The sequence below is a fragment of the Hylobates moloch genome, unplaced genomic scaffold, assembly GCF_009828535.3.
Source record: "Hylobates moloch isolate HMO894 unplaced genomic scaffold, HMol_V3 SCAFFOLD_2, whole genome shotgun sequence".
NCBI classification, from domain to species: Eukaryota; Metazoa; Chordata; class Mammalia; order Primates; family Hylobatidae; genus Hylobates; species Hylobates moloch.
This window is the reverse complement of record NW_026652277.1, coordinates 91,620,800-91,648,584: the sequence shown is the minus strand read 5'-3', so window position 1 is coordinate 91,648,584 and position 27,785 is coordinate 91,620,800. Positions and strand designations below refer to the sequence as shown.

Sequence of the window (27,785 nt, the reverse complement as noted above, 5' to 3'; positions counted from 1 at the left end):
ATCTAAAATCGTTTTAACTATAAAACTTAGTACTAGAATAATTCTCTGAATGAAATCTACTAGCTCATATGTCAGAATTCTAGTTGCTTTGTCATTTGTATATTGTTGTACTTGTTGATTTTAATTATAATTTATTTTTGTGTAATTTTAATTTGTGAAGCTCAATTCTGCCTGCACATACTAAGACCAAATCAGTGACTAGACAGGACATTTCCCTTCATCATGAGTGCTTTAACTCAAGAGTATTGAGATTTACTGATGAAATACTGGTTAGGTAAGAACATTTGGAAGTGATGTCTTCCATTTCCCTTGTTTATTGTTGTGAACCAAAAAAGTTGAGTTGTAAAATTATTTCTCCTCTGATGTCCTTCATTTTGTTTTGGTGTGGCATCTGTTCCTGGTAATGAAATTTTAGGCATTTTGTTTTAGTGCTCTCTGTATCCAGTTTTTTTCATAAGTAGGTGTGATTTAGTCTCATTTTTCAGTCTGAGACACTTTTAAACATTATGCAAAGCAATTTAAGCATAATCTTTGTTTAGCTTCATTTTCTAAACAAAATTTTACACTGTCATTCTGTCAACTCTCTCACACCCTTATGAACTGAATCCCAGTGATTCTACATTTTGTGTAAAGGGGACATTATTTTATGCTTTACTCTCTAACATGGTCTTCCTTTCTTTGTTTTCTCTGTCTTTCTCTTCTACCACTGGATGCAATGCACTGGCACTAGTGAACTGCAGCCCTTTCTTGACAGGGCTAGGAGTGCTAGTACCAACTGCTTGAGACCAGATACTAGTTTGCATTCACCAGAACGAGAAAGGTATAAAATAAAGACTTTCTTAATTTCTTATCATTTGTACTAGTGATTTTTTTCAATCACTTTGTTTTGTTTCATGACAGCCTCACAGGTTTATTCATTCATGTACACTTTGCTAACTGTCTACATTTCCCCTTCCCTTATTATACATGTCTGTTTAGAGATATGCGTATGTGGATAAACCCAAGGGTACACATACACATATTTCTATGAATGTTGTTGCAAATGGTGTGATGTAATTTGTAACTGCTTCTGGCTGCTGCTTTTCCCCTTTTGTTGCTGTTCAGTCATTTTATTGACTATTCAGGAAACCTTCAGTATGCTGATAATATTATAAGGTCCGGTGAATTATCCGAAGGGGAGGATCACTTTCCTCTTAGTACCACTGATAAATAGTATTTATAGGTTTAACAGCAATCTTCTATAAACTCATAACAGGAAGTCTTTTTAAATAGAATACTTCCTTTGTATATCTACATTCATTTTTAATCAATCTGCTCTTTGATATAATGTTTTACATTAAATTATACTTTGACAACAAAAAATGATGTTATTCATAGATTTCCTGATGCCTGACAAAAAGAAATACATATATATGTACACAGACAATTTTGCTTAAAACTTTAATAAATTCTGATTTCAATTCAAATATATTCATTGATGATGTGTTACACCGTCTCCTAGATGTAAGCATCTAATTTTTCCATTGTGATGGAACTTTTAATAGACTTAGTTATAATTTTAATAAACTTAGTTATAATTGATAGTCTTGTTTATAATTGCTATCTCTTTTTTTTTTTTTTTTTTTTTTTGAGACGGAGTCTCGCTCTGTCGCCCAGGCTGGAGTGCAGTGGCGCAGTCTCGGCTCACTGCAAGCTCCGCCTCCCGGGTTCACGCCATTCTCCTGCCTCAGCCTCTCCGAGTAGCTGGGACTACAGGCGCCCGCCACCACGCCCGGCTAATTTTTTGTATTTTTAGTAGAGACGGGGTTTCACTGTGGTCTCGATCTCCTGACCTCGTGATCCGCCCGCCTCGGCCTCCCAAAGTGCTGGGATTACAAGCGTGAGCCACCGCGCCCGGCCTATCTCTTTTTAATTAGAAGTCATTCAGAAGACATTTGCATACTACCTCTTTACAAATCCTGAAGAAAAATATTTAGTTGTACCAATGTAACCCACTTCTCCTTCTTAGTAGGCTACTTAAAGCTTTTCTTTAGGTAACTTTCTAATCTGAGTCTATTCATTTATTTATGAGATATTTATTTCTGGAATTGAACAATAGGTACATGTGTGTATATACCTTGTTTTAGCGCCTTAAGAATTTACTTTTAAATTGTGTGTTCTTTTATATTTGTAAAATGTGTAATAGAAAAAAGTGAAATTTAATTACTGTCTTGTATCCCTTTACTTTTGTAATATAAATTTTAGTTGAAATGACTATAGAGTCTTCTAAAATCGTAATTGGAATTGTTTTATCATTCTCTTTAGTCAAATATAACCTTTCCCCCAAATAATTTCAAGAGTACCAAGAAAATTTTAAAATATGTTTAGTTATTATTTTCTTACATGTTTCTGGTTAGTAGTAAAACAAGGATAGAAATTCTCAAGTCAGCGGAATCTTCTGACCATAGAAGCCTGACATTTTTAATATTATCCATATCAGTGCCATCTGATAGAAACATAATGCAAGCTGATACTTTAATATTTCGTAGTAGCCATACTAAAAGGATTAAGTTAATTTTAATTTTTTAACCCCGGATATTCAAAATATAATTTTCACATGTCATTATTATACAAATCATTAGATATTTTGCACTCCCTTTTTGTACAGCATAATAAGTCATAGATACTAAAGATAGTTTGTACTTGCACCACCCCCACTTTGGACTAACCACATTATGGTGCTCAATGGCTTCATGTGGCTTGTGGCTCCTGTACTGGACAGTGCAGGTCTATTCTTATGGTGAGCCTATCTAGCATATGTTCCCTTGTGACACTGAAGCCACAGAGTTTATAAATCTCCATGTTGGCAAATTTAATCTGTCAGATAATACCCTTAAAGCAGGTCAACCAGCAGACAAATAATCTAGGGACAGTTATTGTACAGATTGTTGTAAAGTCCAAGTGAGTGTATTTACCTTGAACAGAAGAAGAAAAAAAATTGAAAACATATATTCACTCTACATATTGAATAAAAAGGAATTTTTCATTTAAAAACTCAATGAAACAAGTCTTGGTATTATCAATGATCCTAAATTTATTGGGATCACTTTGTTGCCAAGAAGAACAGCAATTATTTTATGTAATGTATAATAAAACTTAGATAAGGTTTCATCAAGTAATTACAGAAGCTGTAGATGCTTATTGGTTTGGAGGATAGAGACTACAAGTACCTTTTGTGAACATGCCTATAAAGCAGCTTTGAAGCAGAAGATAACAGTATCAAGAGTGGTGACTTTGTTATCTTTGGAGAATGCATATAAAGCCCCCAGAGAGTATGCGAAGAGTAGGAGAAGGGAGGCTTAGAGGGTTTTCGAGGCTACTTAATTTCTCTAATTTACCACAGAGATTATTGTACTAATGCCTAATATATACATAGTAAATAAAATGTTAGAGCAAATATTTTAAAAACTTAATTTTATATTCTTAAGAGATGAACATTATTTCTACAAATTTGTCAACTATGTATGGTCAAACGATTTTTATTAACATTTATATGCCTTTATACCAACTGAACTCCTAACCTTTAACACAAGTTTTCTGTTAAGATAAAGGGTGAAATTGTCAAAGCACACTCAGTACTCAATATAATACTTTTCTAATGATTCAGAAGATAAAAGAGCAGCATTCTTTTCCTGAAGGAGTTGAAAACCATCAGATACACCTATTGTTTCTCCCTTGTTACATGGTTTGGCCTACTTTAACAGATGAGTTTTGAATAATGCATGTAAAAAGCAGTTTGGAAAGGAAATCGTTTTAGTTTAGGAGCACCTCCATTTCATGTTCTGTTGATTACACAAATGGAAAACATGCTTGTGGGTTACCATAATTCAGTGAATTATTCCAATTCAGTTATGCTTCTTAAATCAATATATTTGAGGTTTATTTGTAATAAGAAATAATTTATCATTTATATCTTCCCATTTCCCTTGCTTCCCTGATTGGCAAGGAGTGACTTACAGGCCTGCTATTAACCTTTGCTTTTCTAGGTTTTCAAACAAATTATTACTTACATGTTCAGAAGCAATGATTTTTAGAGCCACTAGAGAAAACTTACTTTTCTTGGATGGTTTACCTTCTTCCTTGGCCTTTCAGAGCAATCTTATCCTTGATGAAGGCTTATGAAAGGGTAGTTTATACTTACCACCTGCATTTTTTACCTTCCAGTAATTCCTGCAATCTGACATCTACTCATTCCTAGTGCTCTGTAGCTGTACTGAAATTCTTCTGTGGTTTACATTGGCTCCCTAGTTGTTCAGCAACATCTTGCAACATTTTACATTACCTACCCTGTCACTTGAATCTCTCCTCCATTAAGTACCTCTACAGATTTTCTTAAACCTCTGTTATGATGTCTCCTTTGAAGGTTTGTCTTACTCCCCTGTCCTATAAAGATAGGTATTTCCCTAGCTCCGCCTTCAGTTTTCCTCTTTTGCCCCACCCATGCTGTCCTGTTCCTTAAATTTTATTTCTATAAAAGGTTCCCACTCCAATACATATGAAGACAACCCTCCACTGTGATTGACCAGACCCTACCAGGCCTAAATTTCTAAATGGTGATGTCTAAATCAACTTCATTATCCCCCCTTCAGTCCCTTTACAGCAAAATCCTTCCTCTTTCTAAATTTTTCTCTCATTTTACGGTTTTGACATATAACCAGCCACATAATCTGGAACTGCTTGTCTTCCTGCTCCGTCACAAATTCAGTCACAATAAATTCAATCAATTCCTTCCGAACAGGTCCCTCACCTTGAATATATTAATAAATAGCCCTTCTCCAGTTCCAGTGACACGCCTGCTCCCATTAATTTTCTTAAGTTCTAATAGTCTTTATTAACTTATATCTCATTTTCTTTCTATTCAAATTAAAATATTCTTCTTCCTTTGTTGTCTGATTAAAAATTCTGCTCACTGTTCAAAAATATAGGTTAAATACCATATCTTTGTAAAACCCTTCTTAACCTCCTCCCCTGTCCTCAGTCCTGCCACCAACACGTGCACATACTTCCTTTTCTTTTGCCAGTCAGAATTATTTACTAGCTTTTCTGGGCCCGCCTAATTTTATATACTTCTATTAAAATACAGTGTATTTTACTTAGCACTGTAATATGTTTGTGTCTTCCACTATATTGTGATATTCTTCCACGATATCGCCATATAGTGGAAGAAACACACACACTAGGCTTAAGGGAAAGGAAGTTCTTGGCTAAAAATCAACAGCTATAAATTGAATTGAAATAGATATCATAGGTCTTGTTTCAGAGTATAACTATCTGTATTAATTAAAATAAATTTAGTTTAAAACAATATTGGGGAAAAATATTTAAGGACTAAAATGAATAATTAGAACAGACAATAAAAATACATATGTATGTAATCAGTTATCTCATTTTGTTTGGTTTTTAATGTTATAATTTCTAATTGAGGGCAGGGATAATATCCTATTTCTCTTTCCCATCTGTAGTGACAACATGATGTATTTTTTACTTGGTAAATGGTTCATTTGGGGAGTTTAGGGGCTTAAAAAACACCTTCTATTTTTCACTTCAAATTTGGATTGAGCTGTGAGTTAGACCCAGGTAGTAGAAAGATGGGAGATTTAATTTTCAATGTAAGTACTTTGAACAGAATTGAAAGCTGTGGCTTTGAGTCTGCAAGATGGCTAATAACTAATCCCAGAATCAGCCAGAATCACTGAGCCACACAAACTTCTGCTGCAGGGTCAGGCCTCAGATCTCATCACTGCTTTACAAGTTTGTTTGTTGTGCTGTTTGCAGGCATCATAATTTGGAAAAAGGAATCCAGAAAGGGCTAAGTTTCCTGTGCCCGATTCATTACCATGGTCACCTATCATATAAGCCACTCTTTCTTCCTTGGGGTGCAATGAGGAAAGGCTTACTTGAATGAATTTCCCTCAGAATGGAAACATGAGACTTAAGGGAAAGGAGGTTCCTACCTAAAAACCAATAGTTATATATTGAATTGAAATATATATCATAGATCTTGTTTCAAAGTATAAGTACTGGACGGGCGTGGTGGCTCATGCCTGTAATCCCAGCACTTTGGGAGGCTGAGGCGGGCGGATCACTAGGTCAGGAGTTTGAGACCAGCCTGACCAACATGGTGAAACCCTGTCACTATGAAAAATACAAAAAGTAGCCAGGCATGGTGGTGTGCGCCTGTAGTCCCAGCTACTAGGGAGGCTGAGGCAGGAGAATCGCTTTAACCCGGGGAGTGGAGGTTGCAGTGAGCCAAGATGGTGCCACTGCACTCCAGCCTGGGCGACAGAGCAAGACTCCCTCTCAAGAAAAAAAAATAAAATAAGCGAAATTTAGTTTAAAATAATAGGGAAAAATTTTAAGGACTAAAATTATTAATTGAAAACACAATGACACAATAAAAATATATATGTGTATAATCAGTTATCTCATTTGTTTTGGTTTCTAATGTTGTAATACCTCATATTTTTAATTTGTGCTATTTATGGAATTAATGATTTACATTTTTATATAATGCCTTTTTTAGATAATTAAGCTTCTTAGCCATGTTCTGCCAAGAGGTATGCACCATTAAAAGATGTGTGTATATGCAAGTACAGGTATTAATAACACATTTAAACACACATATACATTTGTTTTAAAGTTTATCAGTGCCTGGGGGAGAGGGAAGAGCTACAACATAAGTATCATTTCATTGCTTTCTGAGGCCTATCAATTCTCAATCCCCTTATATCAATAGCACTGTTTATTTCTTGGTTAAGGTTCTCATTATTCCTTATCCCCAAAGCCAATAGCCTTATGTCATTATTTACTTAAACATTCACAAATATTTATTTATTCTGTGCTATGCATAATGGATGCAATTATCAAAAAAAAAAAAGCCTCACTATTTCCTTCTGCAGGGAGTTCACGCCTGTTTATTCAATCCTATAGCCTTCAGAGTGATCTTTCTTCTTTTCTTCTGATCACAGTGAAAGGAGTGGGCTCCCAAGAAATAGATGTTCCTCAATTAATGAATTTAGAATACCTGATACTAAAGTATGAATAATTTATTAAGTAACTAAGCAATGAACTTTTAGATAGGCTGGTTTGGAAATACAAATCAAGAAAGGACCGGTTTAGTTCAACTTTATGATTAAAATCTCCAACGTAGCCTGCCATATTTATTAGCTTGTAAAATGAAAATAGAAATGAAAGTTGAAGCTGTGTATATTTCTCAATAACCAGAGTTGGGAAGAGAGATAAAGATTCTAATTTTGGTCATTCTTTGTAATAGGAAAAAAAACAGAAGTAGTACCTATTATAGAAAGCATATAAAATATGCTAGTATATTTAAAACTTACAAACTTAAGTGACATCTATTCTTAGGACAAAAACTTGGATATAAATTGATCCTGCTCTCGTTGTATCCACTGTATATGGGAAAAACGCAAACAGATTTATTATTGGTACTACATATCAGCATATTCAGAAGGACTTTAAGTTTACAAATATACATGTATTAGACCAAATATTTGTTTAAAATTACCTTTTAATCGCTTGCATTCACAATTGCTTGTTTCTAAATGTACATCTTTCTCCTTCACAGCTTTCACTGCATGTTTCATAATTATGCCATTTTTACTTGCTTTTTCTTTACTTTTATGTTTAAATAAGCACAAGGACTGGAATTTTGCCCTAGGAAGCAAGGTTATTCATAATTCTGTCCAGTTAATATTATTACTTCACAGAAAAATACTAAGTCTGTATTTGTGTTTCCAAATAACACCAAAAGTTTTAACACAACTGAGTATATACCTTAATGTAGAAAATGCTGTCATCGTAATTGTTTTCCAATTATTTTACAAATATTTCTTCATTTTATCTATAAACAAAAGCCAGTACAGTGAAAAGAAACTTTTTAAAACGTTCAGATTGGATTGACCAATCCTTTAAATAATTTTTAAAAATTAAATAAAATTAATGCAAAAGGTTATTTTATAAACATTTATCACCTTTAAGAGTATGTTCCACACATTTTTATCTTTTGCTCAAAATCTGCTATTCAGTATCTTCACTTGCTTCATGGCTTCTTCAAAGCCTGACTTGAATCATGCTAAGTTTGTCTATTTAAGATAGATTAAACAAAGGCTTTCAGAGAATTTCAGAATTGAGTATCTGATGACCTCGCATATCCTGAGTGACAGAAGCCCTTTGCTATGTTTGGCCAGATGGTCTAAAATATTCAGTAAACCAAGTTATATCTGGCAAGTTTTCAAAAAGAAAACTTTCTTTTTGAAATGTTAGGACTAGACTCCTTTGGATAATTATAAAATCTTATACCTAAATCAGTCCTTTAAGACTATCCAGTTATTCCTTCTTTCATACAAGAAAGCCAATATCTAGAGAAAAATATCCTGTTGGAATTTTCTTATATAATAAATAAAAAATTTTAATTCTGACCCATTCAGTGTCTTATTTCCTCAGTTTTAACTAGATGTTTGAAATTTGTGGCTGTACACAGACAGAATCTAAAGGTAGCTTAACAAAGGAATGAAATAGTTTCCTAACTTGTGTTTACTGTTAATCACAAGAAAAGTATTATTGTAAATGCTGAGCTAAAAAGCATCCATTTAATTGACATACTTTTGCAAATAAAAACCAGTGAAACTAAAAAAAAATTAATGCTAATTTATCATTTCATGTATCTATGTTCTTTGCTTTTATTTATCAGTATCATTTACTTACAGCCTTTAAAGTTCAGTAATTAGCCCTGTGGTTTTTGACAAGAAAACTTAAGAATTCACTGGTAGCTTTCCAATGAATTATTTCTTCATGTCACTGTTTCAACACTAAAGAACATTTTTGTTTCTTCTACTTAACTGTGCTCCTACTTTGTATTAAATTCACACATCCCCACCTTTGCAACTCTACCCAGTAATTTCAAGGCCTGGTATCACAAAATCATTGGTAACTTATTAAACCTATTTATTCAAACATAAGCCATATTCCTAAAGATGCATCTTTAAGAACTTAAAGTTACATTAATATTTATATATTTATAGATTAAATATGCACATAGAAGCACATTTTGGAAGAACAAAACTACACTTACTAGGCGGATTCCAAACATCTTCCCGAATAAATTGTTTCTTTATACACTTGTAAGATTATAGGTTTTATGTTCTTAAAGTATTGTAACTTATCTTTCCAAGGCTTATAATAGTGAAGATTTTAAATTATGGAGAAAAGAATCTACACTTTGCCTTTATGGGGTGCTTTTCCAGTCCTCTTGTTCCATGTATTCTTTTATTTTAGAAGTTACTAAATGTCCTGTTTTTTCCTGTCTTGTTCACTGGGCAAACAGGGGTAGATGGTCCCCCTCCCTAGATAGGAGACGACCTCCTAGTCCCAGGATTCAAATCCAGCATGCGTCTCCGGAGAATGACAGGTACTAGTCAACTCCTCCTCACAGACAAGTGGCTTCTAGAAGCTTATAGGCCACCAACTGAAGGATAACCAAGAGAAATGTTGAATATGGTGTACTTTATTCCAGGAGCCTGAGGTTGGATGTAGCCAGCTCTAGTAAAGCACCTCAGAATATTTACTGAAATGAGGACAGCATACAAATGGCAGAGTTTAAACACAGTGAAGTCAGGATCCATTGAAAGGATGTTCTGTTTTGAAGAGCATTTGATTGTGTTTTGAATTTCTGGAAACAAATTTAAATACTGTTTTTGTTGACAAGTAAATAAATAAAAATTCTCAGGTGCTTTAGAGTATATTAAAATCTGTCACAGAGCCTATTGTTTGTTATATTGGTTGATGGTTTTATCTCAGTTGTCTTGTTTTGCTGCTGTGTACACTTTGATTATATTAAGAAATGTCTGTCTTATAAAGTAAAATACCTGGTTTTTATATATTTTATAAATACTGTATTGTTAAACACAACATTGTCCAGGGCTAAGGGGTCAGTCCACAAGGTAGGTTTTTAAAAATAGCATCAGTGCTTTGAATCCACTTTATGCACATATGTCAGAAGTGCCACAACATATATTTTCCATTACTTTGTTGTTATTCTCAGTTTGAAGTTGACCCAGTTTTTGTATTTTATGGTGTTTATATATATATATAGGCTTTATCTTCAAATGTGTTTTCCTGACTGGTCACAAAGGTTTTTGGGTGTTTGAGATGCTTCTCTTCTGGTTCAAGCAGAAATTCAGCCAACACATTGGTAATATTTATTCAGCAGATAAGTAGATGTGGTATCTCAGAAGCAGCATAATTAGTCATGTAAACGTACAGATTTTTTTTAGTATGTGTGCGTATGGCAGAGTAATTTAAGCCCTAGTTAACCGTGACACAATTTATTTTCTGTATTTGTAAACAATCAAGATATCCTCAGGATTTTAGCTTGAAAGAAAAAGGAAACATTATCACCAAGAAAAAAATTAAGGTTGTTTTACAAATATTGGAAAAGACTACAAACTGATATTTTATGAAGGTTTCAGGAACATTTTAGCATCTTTTAATCTCTAAGATACTTGCCTCAATATGGTTTATATTTACATATTTGGAAGTTAAATGTAATTCTTTCTGCTACTGTCTGATTTCTAGGATAGAAATTCTGGGACTAGAAAAACTAGTAACCAATCTAAAGAGTATTACAAATGTAGAGTCTTCTCAAAAAACAATATAAAATAATTGTGTAAATTAAATAAAAATTTATATCTATATTGCTACTCATTTATTCAATAAAAACTTATTGTACCCCTACTATGCACCCTATTCTAATGGATGGGTCACAACAGTGGTTAAGACAGACAAAGTCCTGGCCATCAAGGAACTTAGAATTTTCTTTTAGAAAAGATAATTCTGTGCCAGGCATGGTAGCTCACACTTGTAATCCCAGCACTTTGAGATGCCAAGGCCAAGTGGGGAGGATTACTTGAGCCCAGGAGTTTGAGATCAGCCTGGCCACCATAGTGAGACTGCATCTCTGCAAACAGTTTCAAAATTAGCTGGGTGTGGTGGCACATGCCTGTAGTCCCAGCTACTCAGAAGGGTGAGGTGCGCACACAGTCTGTGAGCCCAGGAGGTCAAGGTTGTAGTGAGCCGTGGTCATACCACAGTATTCCAGCCTGGGCAACAGAGTGAGACCCTGCCCCCTCCCATCCCCAAGAAAAGAAAAAAAGAAAAGATAATTCTAGAAAACCTTTGTATGTATTCCAAAACAAATAAAATAGTAGATTTCATCTTCTGTATTGATTGAGTATAGGAAAATTAAACATGATGATCTTTGTAATGAATATAAATGTAAGTTTATCTGGGCATTGAGTAAGCAAAATGAAAATTCAAATAATACTTTCAGTTCTTACATACACGAGATGTTATTAGCTTAATTTAGTGGTATATGAATTATTCCTTTTGATTATCTAGATTGTATATATAACTATAAGAATAGATTTTGGGACCAGAAATGATCCTTTTAGATAAGATTATTAAAATAAATTATTATTAAATTCATAATTTTGAATACATATTTTGCTTTTTTATGGTAACATATTTATAGATAAGTCCTATGTTCAACCAAAATAAATACACTTTACATCTCTTGATACTATTATTTATTACTATAGAGAATAGAAAATTATTTACAATACAATTTTATTAAAATATAAGACAAATATGTACTTATAAAATGAGAGATAAATTATGTCAACTGATGCTACATTCATAGGTTACCGTGTCAACCACTTGGCAAATCGTAATGAACAGTGGCATTTCATTTCTCACCAGCTTTATTTACTCATTCAGAAGTTTCTACCAATTTCTAAATGAAGTAAATATGGCATCAGATTTGGATATAGTGAATGTTCATAAGAATTTCGGCATTAGGTGACTTTTATCATTGGACACTGGTAGCCAGGAAAATATTCTAAAGTTAATGACAATTTCTACAATTCAACTTTGGATATCTTCTATCAGGGCCGTAGTTGATTATTTTGAAAATAACATTGTAATGCAGAACGTAAATTATTCCTTAAGAGAGTTATCCAGTACATTCAAATAAATTGAAAAGCATTTAGTTGCCCTTTTGTTTCCCGCAGCATATATGTGTACACAGACACAGAATTTTTAGTGAACCATTTCTCCATAATTTAATTTTAACAGTAAGCATTCTCAGTTTTTCTCAAGTGATACCATAGATTTATTTGGAATTAACATGAAGGTAGTTTTATCTAAGAATATTTTCTAGAAATTGAGGAAATTTAAAACATCGATGAAGAAAAAATACATAAATTTGGAATCCCAGGGGATGTTTCCGATTTTAAAATTGTAGTGAAAATTTCCTTGTAGTTTTATTTCTAAAAATGTTGACCCTTAATCATCATTCCAATAACAAAGCATCTCTTTAATAAATAACATTATTTTAATACATGAAAATGCTAACGAACCTATATATACATAATTATATGAGTTTTAATTAAATGTAGATCGAGTTGTAGCTTGAAATTAACCAAAACTTGTAAGTAGCCATTTAGAAAAAATATATTTTAATATGGCCCTGAAGCATCAGATTTCTGAGTTTAGTGCTTACAGTTTAATCAATCGTCTTTAAGAATGAAAGGCTAGTGTAAGTTATTATTGAATAAAACTTTAAACTATTTTGGTAAATGTTTTATTCAAGAAAATGCAGTATTTTCATTGGGTACATTTTGAGGTATATTTTAACATGTCACTGGCTTTACAAATCACTGCAGTTACTAGCTTCAATATTTTGATTGTGAATGGTATATATATATATATATATATATGATTTTTAAGGGTACAATTTAGTAGTGCATGACTCAAATACCAAAAATATTTGGTAAAATAATCTTATTTCCAGAACTTTAAATTTTTCAGTTAAGTAAAACATCCCACTATGTTTAATTCCTGAGTTGTTCTGCTGAAGTGGCTCTAATTTCTTTTGCAGATAACCAAATTTGTGTAGTTTCCTATACCTATTAGTTGGTAGCAGCTACTTGTCTGTAAGAATCCTCAACCAAGAGTATCAAGTGGTTTCTTTTGATTTAAAATGAATTAATCTTATTTCTCCTTTGAAAATTTTCTGGGACAAACAAATCACAAACTTTTTTACTTCCAGGATTCATGGCAGTTGCCACATATTTTCAAAGTTAGTGTAGAACCACTTATAAATAAATTCAGTACATTACTTATTATTTCTTCTTCTCTATAATATCCTTTATTATCTGTGCTTTTCAAAAATACTCTTTCTTTGAATGAACAAAGTGTATCCATGAACTAAATTATGGTGAGTCTATTTAATAGCTACAGTCGTATACATAAATATCAATAATATACAGGAAGGTAAATGTATCTTAATTGCATGCATCCATCTTCACTGCATAGGAACATCTCTTATTTAGGTTGATTCTATTCAAATTTAATTTTTCCTTCCCAAACTTAATGAGTAAATAGGGTGATAGAGATTTGCTTTGCACATTAAGACAGTATAAGCCATGTAAGTAGTCAGCCAAAATATAGACAGATATATTCTTATGATATCAGTGTTAGCTCTAATTAAGTGAAAACATTATGTAGTAGACTTTTGTTACAGTATTTCCAAGGCAGAATAGACTATGTTTTCATTGTTATAAAAGTCTTAAATAATTATTATTTTATTAATTTTGTCCTTTATTAAAATGTTAGTATTAACTTTATCCTTTAATAAAATTTTAATGCCTTCAGAAAAGCTTTATTTACCAATGTCTTTAGGGAGTTACCCTAAGTGAAATTAGTTATTGAAAAGGAAAAGAAAACACATAGATTTTAACAATTATCTCTGTTTTTCATCAGTTCATTTTATATATCTTCACACTAAATTAATAGAAAGGAAATAATCACAGAAAATGGAACTTCAAAAGAATTGGGATTTAAGTAGAAACATCTCATTTTCTGATTTTTACTCTTGCTTTGATTTAATAATAAAATAATTGCTTTTGTACCTTACAGTTGAATGTACTTTTATAGCTTTAAAAGAATTTCTTTAGTACACTGTGAACTAGAAAGCATAAGGCCAAAAATCACACAACTATTAAGTTGTGAATAAAGGGAGAAAAACTCAAGATTTCTGATTCTTGCATGTTTAAAACCAAGTAAATATTCTTTGTGAATAATATTGTAAAGATAAAAAATTTATGCCAGAACAAAAGAGCATGTTTAAACTAAAAATAAGACATAATGAAAACACTGAAACAGTCTTGTCTTGTTCACTCGTGCCCAGGGATCTCTCAAATAAACATCTAATCATTCAAAATGAACATGTGGCAGAGTCAGCAGAGAACTTAAGCACATAGGGGTGTGATGGTGTTATCCTCATCAACTTATTAAGGTCTATCATAGCTTGGATAAGACACTTAAACTTTTGGACTAGGTTTCCTCGTCTCTAAACTTAACTGGTTGTACATGGGATAGCTGAATTTTAATGTCCTATAGACTCTAAAATTGAGTCTATACTGCCTTGTTGCATCATGTTAAAACCTACATTAGGCCCTCGATAATGACTGACAGTTCATTATGTATTTATTCAGTAAACCAAAGGTCATGTTATGTTTAAGTATTTTATATTTTGCTGAAGCCCAGAAAATTATGCAGCTTTATTTTTAAATTTTTTTCATTTGAGGCAAACTAGATTTTATAGCCCTAGTTAGTTCTTTTTTACTGTAATTTTTGGGCTTTCAAATTTAATGATAATACTCAAAATGTTACCTTTAAAACTATCCATTCAACAAATAATTATTGAGCAACTACCATATGCTAGGTGTTGATATTACACTGATAATCCAAACAGACACAATTCCTGACCACAGGGAACTTAAAGTGGTATAAGGTAGAAAGTAATTCATTTTACTGTGATCTATGTTGTGATTACACAATTAATAGTTACAGTAGTATGGTACATGAATATAGATGGATTGTTCCAATCTTTCCTATTTTACATATCTCAATCCAGTTTATTCTAAGAAATGGCTGTGTTAAAATATACAATATTTTGGCTATAATTTGGATTCAAAATAGAAAATAACATTAGAATTTTCTATTTTATTCTCGGCTCCTTTACAGAAAATTATTGCAATTAAGTGCATATCATTTTAACTTAATTTACATATTCTTTTAAGGGGTTAGAAGAATTATAAAGACATATGCTTTGTAGTTATCTTTAGAAGAATCTGTAATGGAGGTAAATTTCATTGATATTTGAAGAGAAAAAAGGGGCATCCTCCATAAGAGGGTTAAAAATGAAAACAAAAATTAAAAGGTTAGATTATGAGCCTTTGCCTGAATATTTGTTATCCAGTTATAGAGCACTGGCTCTGAGTTTTATATTTTTATAGATGAGTAAGAAAAGTCTTTGCTTTCAAGAAACAAATATTTAAAGCAATATTTTAATAGCACCACTTGCTAATTCCAAGTAATGCAAAAAACATAGTCAATTCTAGTTCTGTGTAATACTACAAATACTACAATACTGAGTACTACTGAAATATTTAAAATTAGCAAAACCTGTGTGTGTGTGCAGTGGTAGTGGTATGATTGCCACTTTTTAGGTAAAAGAAAACTGAAGCACAGAGACATTAAGTAATTTCACCAAAATCGCCTGGCTAGCCAGAAACAGAGCTGAGATTACACCCAGTCTGACTCTAGAATTCATTATTTTAGCCATTTATGCCAGAGATACAACATGATTACTGCTGTTCAGATTATGGACTCTCAGTTCACCTCCTGGCTAGATGTTGAATGACCATGTAAGCTAGAACAAAGTATTCTCTAACTCTCAATTTTCTTATTCTTAAAAAGGATAAAAGAGTAGTACCTACCTCTGGATTGGAAAGAAGATTATATGAGATTATGCAGATAAAGTGAACATGCTATTACAGAGAAAGCTCTCAGTAAATGTTATATATTATTAATATCATCATCACTGTTATAACGATCATTGATTACTGTGATAATCTCATATATGAATCCATTACATTTTAGGAGATGAAAAGAGGAGGAAGAGTTTGAAAGTTTCACAGAGGAAATGAAATATTGATTGGGTCTAGAAATTAATAGAAGTTGCCAGGGATCAGAAGAAAAGCAGGCTATTTCAAAAAGATGCCTATGGCCCTTTGATTGTGCAGAAGTTTTATTCAAGGGTCCACCAGATTCTGCACAATTTCTCTGCCTTCTCCTGCAGAATTTTTCATCTGAATCACCTCTCTTGACCCCTGCCTCCTTATTATTTCTTATTATTTCTTCCCTTTTCCCGAGATACTTTTTCTCTAACAATATACATGGCTATCTCCTTCACTTTATGTCTTTGCTAAAATGTCACCATTTCAATAAGTCCTTTCCAACCACGCTACTTAAAATTGCAATATGCCCCTGCCTCTAAACTCCCACCTTCTTACCCTGGTTTGTTTTTGTTGTTGACGTGTATCTCCTTTTCCCATACTATATAATGTACTTGTTTGAGCTACTTTTTGTTGTTTATTTTTTGTCTTGTACCAACAAAGTGTACATTTCTTGAAGGTAGAGATAATTGTGCTTTTTTTTTCCAGACATAGTCCAACTACCTAGAACAGTGCCTAGTATATATACATGCACAAGTATTTGATGGATGAATGAATGAATGAGTGGAAATTTTAACGACAGTGAGTTTTGTGGGTCTTCCTGAATCTCTCCGCTCTCATCTGCTCTACTTGTGCTGAAGATGAGAAAAGAAGCATTTGATCTTCCAGTCAGTTGCCTTGAGCACTGTGGGGACCAAGCATAAATTTCCCATGACTATATTTTTATTTTGAGCTCCAATACCTCCTGAGCCTGCAGATCTAATTACCAATCCTCTCTTCTCCCCTTACTTCTCATCCTCCCACTATGCTTATGCCTTCTTCCCTGTGCTTCAGGAACAAGATTCCATTCCCAACAACCATCTCCCATTGATTTCAGCCATGAAATCAATCATGAAGTCTCTGCCCCCCTACCACCCATGATCCCCTCTCCTGACCATAGAAGCAATAAAGTAAGTGAGAACCTTAATGTCAGAGAGAGAGTGAATCATCTGTTAGTGATTTCCCAGTACCTGATTTGATGGTTTCATTTCTTCCTTCCAGAACAAAGACACACCCATAAGGCATGTGCCAGAATCTTATCTCTTCCACTCTCTTTGCTGTATAGTATATAACAGAAACAGCTTAGGAGCCAGATAGACCTAGATTTTAATCCTAGCTTTGCCACTTTCTAACTGAGTAGCCTTTCCCTGAGCCTGTTTCTTCATCTATAAAATGGAAATGACGTATTCTTAAAGGATTTTCATGGAGTTTAAATAAGTTCATATCCCCCTCAGTGCCTGACATAGTTATCCCTCAATATACTGAGTACGCTCTTTTCCAACTGGTAAGGGAATATGTTGTCTTCCTCCTCTATTTCTTCCTTTTTTATCTTAAAAGTGGGATGTCAGATTAACGTTGAGTCTGAAAACACACAGCTGAAACCCTGGATTGAAGGGGCAAGAAAATGTGAACACAATTTCTTGCGAAAGCGGAAGAGATTGGGAGGGATGAGCAGTCCCAGAACTCTGTAACAGCCTGTGAAGGCTTGTACCTTCATATGTGTTCCTAGTGCCTAGCAGAACTTGGTATATTCTAATTACTTAATTAGGATGTCACACATTAATAAGTAAAGACAGATATTTTTCTCAACATTGTTGGGAGGAAGGGATATCGGTAAAGAAAAATAAGCTTAATTCGTAGATAATTAATAATATTAAATACACATTCTTAGGGTTTCTCTCTTTTTTTTGTAGTAAGTGTGAGCTTCTTGACCACAATATTTTACATTACTTATTTAAAATATATGGTACTTCAGACATTTTAGGCTAGTTAGACATATGTAAGCTGCTGTGGGGAAGCAAACTTTTTATAGAAAAATTATTTCTGTGGGAAAAATGCATTTCAAGTGTTCAGTGCACATAGGTACTTTTAAAAAGTAGAATAAACTGGGGACTATGATTTGTAATGTGATTAAAATGCTATGTGCTTTTAAAAATGCTATATAATTTATAAAAGCATCTTTATGAAAAGTTTTTAAATGATTTTAATAGTTTATATAAATACTTTCATTTATATAAAACGTCTTTAACTGTAGCATTTTTCTTTCTTCACAATTTGTGGGGGACAAAACAAAAAAAAATCTTTGTAGCACCAAGTTTCAACTTGTAAAAGTAGGGGGCATTTCACCCCTTTGAAGCCTTTCAGCACCTAAACTATTACCATCATCACATTTATCATTATTACATTTCACCATTGCACTTGTTTGCTCATCAGCAGAGGCCGAGTTGCTCAGTAGGGGTTCATATTAGATCATTGTTTTAGACATACTTGTCTAGACTAATGAAATGTCAGCTTCTCATGTCTTCTGTTGGGCAACTTGTGTCTTCCACTTGGCACCAATTCTGGTTTTCACTTCATTCATTCATTCATTTATTTGTTTATTTAGTTTTGAAAAGTACTGACTAACAAAATCATTTAGGTAATATAGTTGCCATTTTTCATGTCTATTGTGTTTATCATTGTATGATGTTAATGTGGCTTTATTCATCATATATTTTGTGTTTAACATTTCATTCCGCAGGCACTCCAGAAAGTCTGAAAGATCTAGCATCCAAAAACAGACTAGGAAAGGCACTACCTCTGATACAGAAAGGTAGGCTTGGTGTTGTGGTGTGCTGACATCTTCCATTTTATGAATATATTTAGGGGTGCTGTCACTCTCATTTTACATGATCAGTTCTTAAACACAAATTGTGATGTTTAAAGGCATTCATGTAACTAAACCTACCCCTAAATGGAAATGATCTCATTGAAGAAGTAAGAGAAGGATAATTTCAAGGCGGTTCTTAAATCTTAGGGTTTAAAAAATAATTATGTATTTCTCTTAGTGATCATTCTGATTACTAATAAGGGTTAAATCCATACTCATTCCTATATACATATTAGGACATTAATATTTTGTGTCTGATATCATTTTAAATGTTACCAATGAATGTAGTGCCTGGAATATGCAAATTATCGACTGTCTTATTTATCTAAATAATGCCATTTTCTAAAAAAATCACTTTTCTACAAATGTATATTCTAATATTCTACTGGTATATTATAACCAAGGATATACATTGAGTTAATGTAAAATTATAAGGGATTGCTAACCTTTTGTTTGCAATTTGTCCAATTCCACAAAGGTTTTAAGTATTTTTAGGTACAACATATTGACACTTTTTTTTAACATAGTGTTAAAAGACCTAAGAATTGCAACTAACATATATTCACTCACCCATTCATTTATCCAGCAATGATTGAGAGCATGTAAAGGGACACAGATGTAAATGAATGAGTGTATTCAAGTATCATAGCTTTCATTATAGAGGCATGCACAGGTACAGTATGAACACAAGGAAAGTTGTGCAGTAAGGATGAAATTAGGAAATGCTTCATAAACAGATGTCCCTTGAGCTAAATCCAGATACATAAAAGTATGTGTGAAGAGTGGAGTATTCTAAGAGGGGACAATGTGAGAAAACACTGAGATTGGAAATATTATCTTGAGTTTGGGGAAATGGTACCAGTTTTGGGATGGAGAACAGGATTCAGTGAATAGAAAAGAGGCCTGAAAATAAAATTGGAGAAATTCTCAGAGGTTAAATGAATGACATCACTATGCCATGTTAATATCATGCTAAAGAATTTCAGCTTCTTTATTGATCTGTGAGCCACAGATGTGCTTTAAACATGGGAGGTAGAGGATCAGTTTTGAGTTCCAAAATTATAGATCACTTTGACTGATTTTTGGAGGGTGGATCAAAGGATCTAGGGGTAGATGCAAGGCATCAGCCAGGCTATCTCAGTAGGCCTAGTAGAGATAGAATTTGTGCAATTCAGTGATTCATTCAGTTAACAGATATGTACCAACTATGTGCTAAGTTCAAGTAATAAAATAGCAAGTAGGAAAAAGGAAAAGCTTTCCAGAGGATGTTAACACTGAGTTGAGATCTGAAAAATGAGTAGGTGTGAGACATATCAAGGGATATGGTAGGTAAAAGGGAGATGAAATTTACTCCTGGGCAGTGGTCTATGGAGATAATTGACTATTTAGGGAACTTGATTCACAATGGAATAAGGATACAGGGGACTCACGAAAAGTGTTGAGTAGTAAAAGGAGTTGGACTTTGAGGAAGGAAATTGATCAATCGATAGATAGATAGCCTTTGATGAAACAATGTTTGTATTTTCACAGTCTTTAATCCCAGCTCAGTTAACTGCAATTCTTTACCATCATTGTAAATAACTATAATTTCTTAGAAAAATTTTCAATCTTCAACCATCGTTTTCAGCCCCCTCTACACAATTTCAATTATTTTGACATGATTAAACCTTTTCCTTGAAGTTGTATTCTTTTAATTCTATTCAGTATTCTTTCATTCATTTTTTTAAAATACTAGTTGAGGCTGGGCATGGTGGCTCACACCTGTAATCCCAGCACTTTGGGAGGCCAAGGCAGGCAGATCACCTGAGGTCAGGAGTTTAAGACTAACCTGACCAACATGGAGAAACCCCATCTCTACTAAAAATACAAAAGTAGCTGGGCCTGGTGGCACATGCCTGTAATCCCAGCTACTCGGGAGGCTGAGGCAGGAGAATTGCTTGAACCTGGGAGGTGGAGGTTGCGGTGAGCCGAGATTGTGCCATTGCACTCCAGCCTGGGCAACAAGAGAAAAACTCCATCTCAAAAAAAAAAAAAAAAAAAATGCTAGTTGAGTGACTACTGTGTGTAGTTATATATTAAGGATATATCAGTGAACAAGTTTTTTTTGGCAATAGGATACTATTTTAGAAAATGATAGTTGATGTCAGTGTCAGCTGGAGGTGCTTAACTCCAGATTAGTGATATTGAGGCATCTGCCTTTGCAACTCTGAAATGTAATCTGTGGATAAACACAAATCCTCCAATCAGAATAGCAAGGATTTGATTGACTTTCATTTTCAAATGTATGACACTTACGAATCATATTCATAGTACTCTTGCCTTGCCTTTGCTTATAGTTTAAAGTAGAAAGCTGTAACCTTTTAGATGTATTTGATTATAATTAAAGCTTTTCATTGATTTTTATTAGAGTATAAACTACATGCCTAGTTTCTTTGTGAATTGTTGAATAGCAGGTTACAAAAGAAGAACTGGCCTGGGTTTTCTAATTTATGTTATCTATGAATAAGAGCTATCAAGAAGATACCTTGAATTTACATCTAGCTACACGTGAACCGAAGACACAGTATAAATGCTTTGGACACTAACTCCTGTCCTTTGAGAGTTGATAACTTCCAAAAAGGAGCCATACTACACAGTTTTGCATTGGTTTCTGGCAAAATTTGCTGTTTAATGATCATAATTTTAAAGGCCTTTTATTGCTGTCAACAAATGTAACCTCATGACAGATAGCCTTGTAAGAATATATTTTGAAAGAGATGATGACCAGGTGTCGTCAGGAGACAAGCAGAACTGATTTATATCTTTTGTGTCAAGCCAGTTAAAGAAATGCATCATATTTTCTTGGGAAGCTTCTTGATAAGATAAAAGTGTGGCTTTTCATCTTCATGTGAATTCACCCGTGAGAACTGCTGCCCATCATTTCTGCATTCCATTCTAGTGACTTGTCTTCCTGTAGAAACTACACTCTACATTCTAACTTGGGGATGCTTTATTTCTTTATTTGGACTACTATTTAGAATTGCTTACATATGCATTTTATGGTGTGTTCTTGCAAAAGTGCCTGTGCAGACCTGTAAGAGACCAGCACAGTAGGAACCACTTTGAAAATTTGACCTTAAATACCACATATATGTCCATCCTTTAACAAGTTGTTTAAAAACAAAAACAAATAACAGAACTATATTGTTTTTAGGCTTTGGTAGAAGCAATTTACTGCAAGTCCATTTGCAGCAACAAAAATGTCTGACTGAAGACTCACATTTTTATTGAGAAGTATGTTTTACTTAAGTGTAAATCAAAACTCTAGTCTTAGATGAAGGAGAGTAGGCATGGATTGAACTTAGTGGTAAATGTTTAGATACATACTTGAAGATGGTGAACTAGAGTCAGGCATACATAAGTTTGAATTAAACTTTTGCTCGGCAAACCTTTTTTTTTTTTGGAGATGGAGTCTCGTTCTGTCGCCCAGACTGGAGTGCGGTGACACAATATTGGCTCACTGCAGCCTCTGCCTCCCGGGTTCAAGTGATTCTCCCGCCTCAGCCTCCTGAGTAGCTGGATTACAGGTGTGCGCTATACGCCTGGCTAATTTTTGTATTTTTAGTAGAAACAGGGTTTCACCATGTTGGTCAGACTGCTCTTAAACTCCTGATCTAGTGATCCACCCGCCTCAGCCTCCCATAGTGCTGGGATTACAGGCGTGAGCCACCACACGCGGCCGCAAACCTCATTTTTTAAAAATGAGGAGATATAAATATACATAATAGAGTAGGTATTTGTTAAATACCATATATTGTCCATATATTTTGATTCCACAAACTCTCAAACACAGTTCTGTTAAGTCCTGCCAAATAATTTGATACTTGGACATATGGTTTGTGTTAAAAGATTCATGGTACATCCTGAGATGTGAAATTACCATTTTTTTTCATGATACACAAGCAATCCTATCTCACTGGACAGAAAACAGAGCAAGAATTGGAGCTGGACAGACCTGTGTGGATCCTGCCTCTACCACATTTTAGCTCTTTATCTTTCTCCAGGTCACTCTATGACCCTCAGTCATAAAATAATACAATAAAATAAAATAATAAAACGTAGTAATAACACTTCTTAGTGTGTGAGAATACAAAAAGGTATATACTTGTGTGTATAAACATATAGATACATAATATGCATGAATACATGCATGCCTGCATATGCGCACAAACACTTTCAGTTCCTGGCATGAATAGATGACCCTATATTGATGCTCAGTAAGGAATAGCTGTTACTGTTATGTTATTTATCCATCCTGTACTCCCTGTTTCATTCTCTAACAGGTTGTTCTAAATCTCTGTCATTCTTCTTACATCCTTACATTCTTAGCACATCCCATTTCATTGGAAAGATCAGGGCACAACAGCCTGGATTCTTTCAACTTTACACTCTGTACCTCAGAATTTCTTGATTAATTGTACTTTCCTCTTGCCTAAAAATAAACTATACTTGGTTCTATTATCTCTCCTCTGCAAAACCTTGCTCTTCTCTCTCTAAGCTCTGCATTTTTCCTCTACCCAGCTTCCCCTCCATAATTCAGCATTGCCAACACATTCCTTTCTTCCTATGGCAAAGTGGCTTTCTGTGCTTCTCCTTTGGTCTGTGATCTCATGCTTGTTACAGAGTGGCTGGGGGCAGGAACTTTCATTATTGAGGGACTTTTCATGTCAAAGAAAAAAAACGTATCTTGTGCTAAACGATTAACCTCAAACATTACAGGCTGTTTTCAGACACTGCAAGCCTCGTAGCTCAGGAGATGGAACGCTATATGTGGTTGAGCTGTGAATATTCACCCAGGAAGCCATTTATTTGCTCCTGAAATTGCTTTTTATACTTTTGCCATTTAGTTTGATGCCACAGAAAGTTCACCTAAATTATTTGCATTTCAAGTCACATTTGAGTTTTTCTTTTAGTGCTTGTGAATTGCTTTAAGGAATGGAGCAAGATTTAAGTGAAATTGTAATATCCATGAAATTTCTCAGTACTAAGGTGAAAACTGTATAATTCCATTTGTAAGCCACGTTTAGAAAGAGTATCTTGAACAAAGATTGAAGTTATTGTCATGATAATGACTTTTAAAGAATAATAGATAAAACTCTCAACACTGGAAAGGACTTGATCATGTACTCCATCCCATAGAAATTAATTCTATGTAGTTGAGTTAATGTCAAAAGCCAATTTGGAATAAACAGTTTTAATATGTAGAACACTATGAGTTACTTTTTATTTTAATTTGCAAATTGAGGTAACAGTCCAGGTTTCAGCGTTTGAATTACGATGCGATAAAGCATTAATTTGTAGCTCAAGAAAGTAAAATACGCCTTTATTAAAGACCTAAGCTGAACATCTTTTTGTTATCTTCAACGTGACATTTTCCTGTTTTGTTGTTCTTAAATGAATAAGATACTCAGAATCAAAATCATTATAGCTATAAAAATCATTTTACTTAAAAGAAAAATTGCCAATCTGAATAGAAATTGAATGACACTCCTTTATGTGCTTTTGATGGTAAATATGTATTCTTTATTCTCACACATTTTTAGTCACTAAGTGAATTTTACAGTATTGCTTTAAAAGGGATGAGGTATCATTTTATTCTTTCTGTCAAAATAATACCTGCTAGGTATTTTAATCATGCATTTTATTTAAAATGTATACCAAAATCAACGAAAAAGGCAAAAGCATGCATTAAAAAATAAGTACATATATATAAACATCAGTTTATTTTTAATTCATTAATTGGCTTTATAATAATTTTAAACACCATAGTAATATAGTTTTCAAAATATGAACACATACATTTTCAGGTATTGTTATATCTGAGAGAACATGTTTTTATCCATATTTAAGCCATTTGTATTTAATCAGATGTATAATTAATGAAGCATTCTCCACCTTATATTGTTTTAATTTTTGTTACTTAGATTAACCTCAAAAGGCAGGCTTCTTTTGTTGTTTTTGGCATAGTCTTGCTTATTACAGAGTAAAATTATGAACATTGTAAAAATATAGAGGCCTACAGTATTTCTTCTTGAAGGCAAGCACTTGAAGCTTTCCTGTATTCATCTTCCTAATTACAGTCACTCATTCAAGCAACATACCTTTATTGAGCTCTTGCTATCTGTGCAGCTATGTTGTAGGCACTCGAGATACAGCTCTAAAACACAAAACAAAACAAACAACAAAAAAAAACACAGAGACAGGAGTCTCTGCCCTTGGTGGAACGTACAAAAGGTTTATTACATTAGAGCAACACCAATTAGTCTTTAAAAACCACATGGCTTTCACATTTGCAATAATAACTTGTCAGTTTGATTTGAATTCCATTTCAATAATTGCATGATGGGTTCCCTTCTTTGAAATTACTGTCATGTACAAGTAACCAGGTTTTCCTTGGACAAATGTGTTGGTATCAAAGTTAATGTGAACCTGCTGACTGAAGATCTTTTTTGGCCCTAATGTTTTAGGGTTCTCCCAGCATGTCTTTCTAGAAGGGGACACGCAGCCCCAAGAGCAACTGATCAGCCAGTCATTAGGGGAAAACATCCTGCTCGCTCAAGGTCGAGTGAGCACTCTAGTATCAGAACACTGTGTTCTATGCACCACCTTGTCCCTGGAGGGTCGGCGCCACCTTCTCCGCTTCTGACAAGGTCGCTATTCAGTGTCCCCCTCAGCATTCATGTCCTGCCTCCGGGTGTTGGTGTGGTGTTGTACCTTCCTGAGCACTCGAAGCTTTCACTCATTTTGACACCATAACTTTTAATCCTTTCTTTGTGACACTTAAATCTCTCCCACATCCTCTATTACTTGCATCTATCTTCACTGTGCTGGTGGTATTCTATAGTTTCTGCCAATTAGCTCTCATTGAAAATTAAATTTGGCTGTGTTATGTCCTTTCATCTGTTTGTGGCATATTCATATATAATTTTTTTAATATGTGAAATTTTTATGATAAATTACCTGGAGTTAAATGTGTGCTTACTTTAAAAAGCATAAGAGGAAATTTTAAAAATCTTTTATATGTGTTCAGTAAAGTGTTAGAGTGTTCTAAAGTTCTTTAGTTTGAAAAGTGTTTAAATGCCAACAGATGGAAGTCCGCTTAATCCTGGGCAGTAGTAATATATCAGCACACTTCTCAAACTTTTATTTGTAATTTTAATGCTAGAACCAGTGTATTTCATAACATATGTCCAGGATTATTTTAAATATCTTTCAAATTTGTTCCTATTTAGAAATAAAGTACAAGTGAGTGGTAATTTATAAAAGTCTGCAGCTAGAATTCTTATCAGTTATAAATAATTCTATAGTAGATATCAATTTAAGAGTAGCAGTTTAGGCAACAGCCTTTCTTACCTCATTTATCCATATTGTTAAGATCCAGAGGCTGTAATTAGATATATTTGGTTCAGTTCTGCCAAAACTGAATAACTTGCCCAGGTAGAACAACTTAATAGAATGTTAATGAAAAGAAGTGAATTGGATTCTGCTCAGTTTAAGAATTCATTATGTAGAACTGTGTGTGGTGCATATTGCCCTATCTCATTTAACCCCTTTTTGTAATATTCTATTTACACATATCATAAAAAGTGTTTGATTCTGCTCCCGTTGGCCCAGTGAGGGGGTTTATGTCTATTTTAACCATAACAGAAAGGAGGAAAAGATTTTTGTCAGACCACATTGGAATTTCATTGTTTCATGCCCACTTTGCTTTTTGCCTGCAGAATGCACCGACAGAGAAGTCCAACGCAATCTCCTCCAGCAGACACATCATTCAGCAGTCGCAGGGGAAGACAGCTCCCACAAGTGCCAGTGAGAAGCAGCAGTATAGAACAAGGTATCCGATAAAGAGAGATCATTGTCCAAAAATCTTGGATTTGAGAACCTCCTCTATTTATACCCCTTTTATTAAATGAATAGTATTTTGATTATATATCCTTTGCTGCATCCTAAAAATTTAATTTTCTTACAGTTTTATCCCCAACACCTAGTGACAGTGGTTCATGGCATGCACTCAGTTTTTGCTGAGTGAGTTTTGCTGGATGATTGAATTTTAGATGGTCATTTAACAGAAGGGATGTAGGCCTAGAAACATCTTATTCCAAAGGGACAAAGGAAGAAAATAAAATTTAAAAATCTCATTACAATATGACATTCTATGTGTTAAAAGAATATTTTACCTTTTAAAAGATTTTTTAAAAATTAAACAATCATACTGAATCCTTTACTAATTTTTTAATTTAACTTGATTAGCAGTAGCCTGTATTTTAAGTTTGATGATGAAAAAAATGACAGAACACATGTTTTAGTGTCTTCAGCAGTTCATATTGCTTAAAGATTTCCTTATTTTATGCATTTATTATTGTTTCATTTTCTGAGCAACAAAGAAAGAGAGAGAGACAGAGAGAGAGAGAAAGAGAGAGAGAATGTATATGGTCTGATTTTAGTAGAAACTAAATTCTCTAAACTACCTGAGCTAGATGATTTAGACACTACGTTAAAATAGTATTCTTCATGTGACCTAAAGTGCTATCACATATCTTAGTAGGTGAAATGACTTGTTATCATTATTTTTTATCACATATTTTTAATCAGGGATTTGGTAAGCAATTTACTAAAATAATTTCTACTTTGGGATTGTAATATAAATGTAGTAGAATTACTTTTAAGATATTTATTAAAAACCTTCATCCCTATGAAACAACTGAAAGGTTAACACTTTGAATATTTTTTTTCAGCAGTGTTATTGTTGCTGATGGAAAACTTGCATTTCATTTTATATTGAGGGTACAGGGGTACATGTTTTTCTCACTTAATTGAAGTGATTTACTGAATGTATCACAGATATGTCAAAGATCTCAGAAGGTAAATGCATTGTTTCAAAGACTGATGTGGCATAGATTGCCTTGCAGAATACTTGATTA

General features: G+C 33.7%; 1 protein-coding gene across 49 annotated transcripts in view; it reads left to right on the top strand.

Moving 5' to 3' along the window:
* The window catches only part of RIMS1 (regulating synaptic membrane exocytosis 1), a 515,539-nt gene that overhangs the window by 367,859 nt on the left and 119,895 nt on the right, over positions 1–27,785 (top strand). For 12 of the 49 annotated variants that reach the window (XM_058435220.1, XM_058435216.1, XM_058435226.1 and 9 more), the window contains 4 exons: positions 731–820; positions 9,383–9,466; positions 18,697–18,768; positions 26,586–26,698. In XM_058435220.1, the coding sequence (XP_058291203.1) occupies positions 731–820; positions 9,383–9,466; positions 18,697–18,768; positions 26,586–26,698 (359 nt within the window). The remainder of the gene's footprint in view (positions 1–730; positions 821–9,382; positions 9,467–18,696; positions 18,769–26,585; positions 26,699–27,785) is intronic. The other 37 variants (XM_032153417.2, XM_032153391.2, XM_032153407.2 and 34 more) reach the window with 5 other exon arrangements.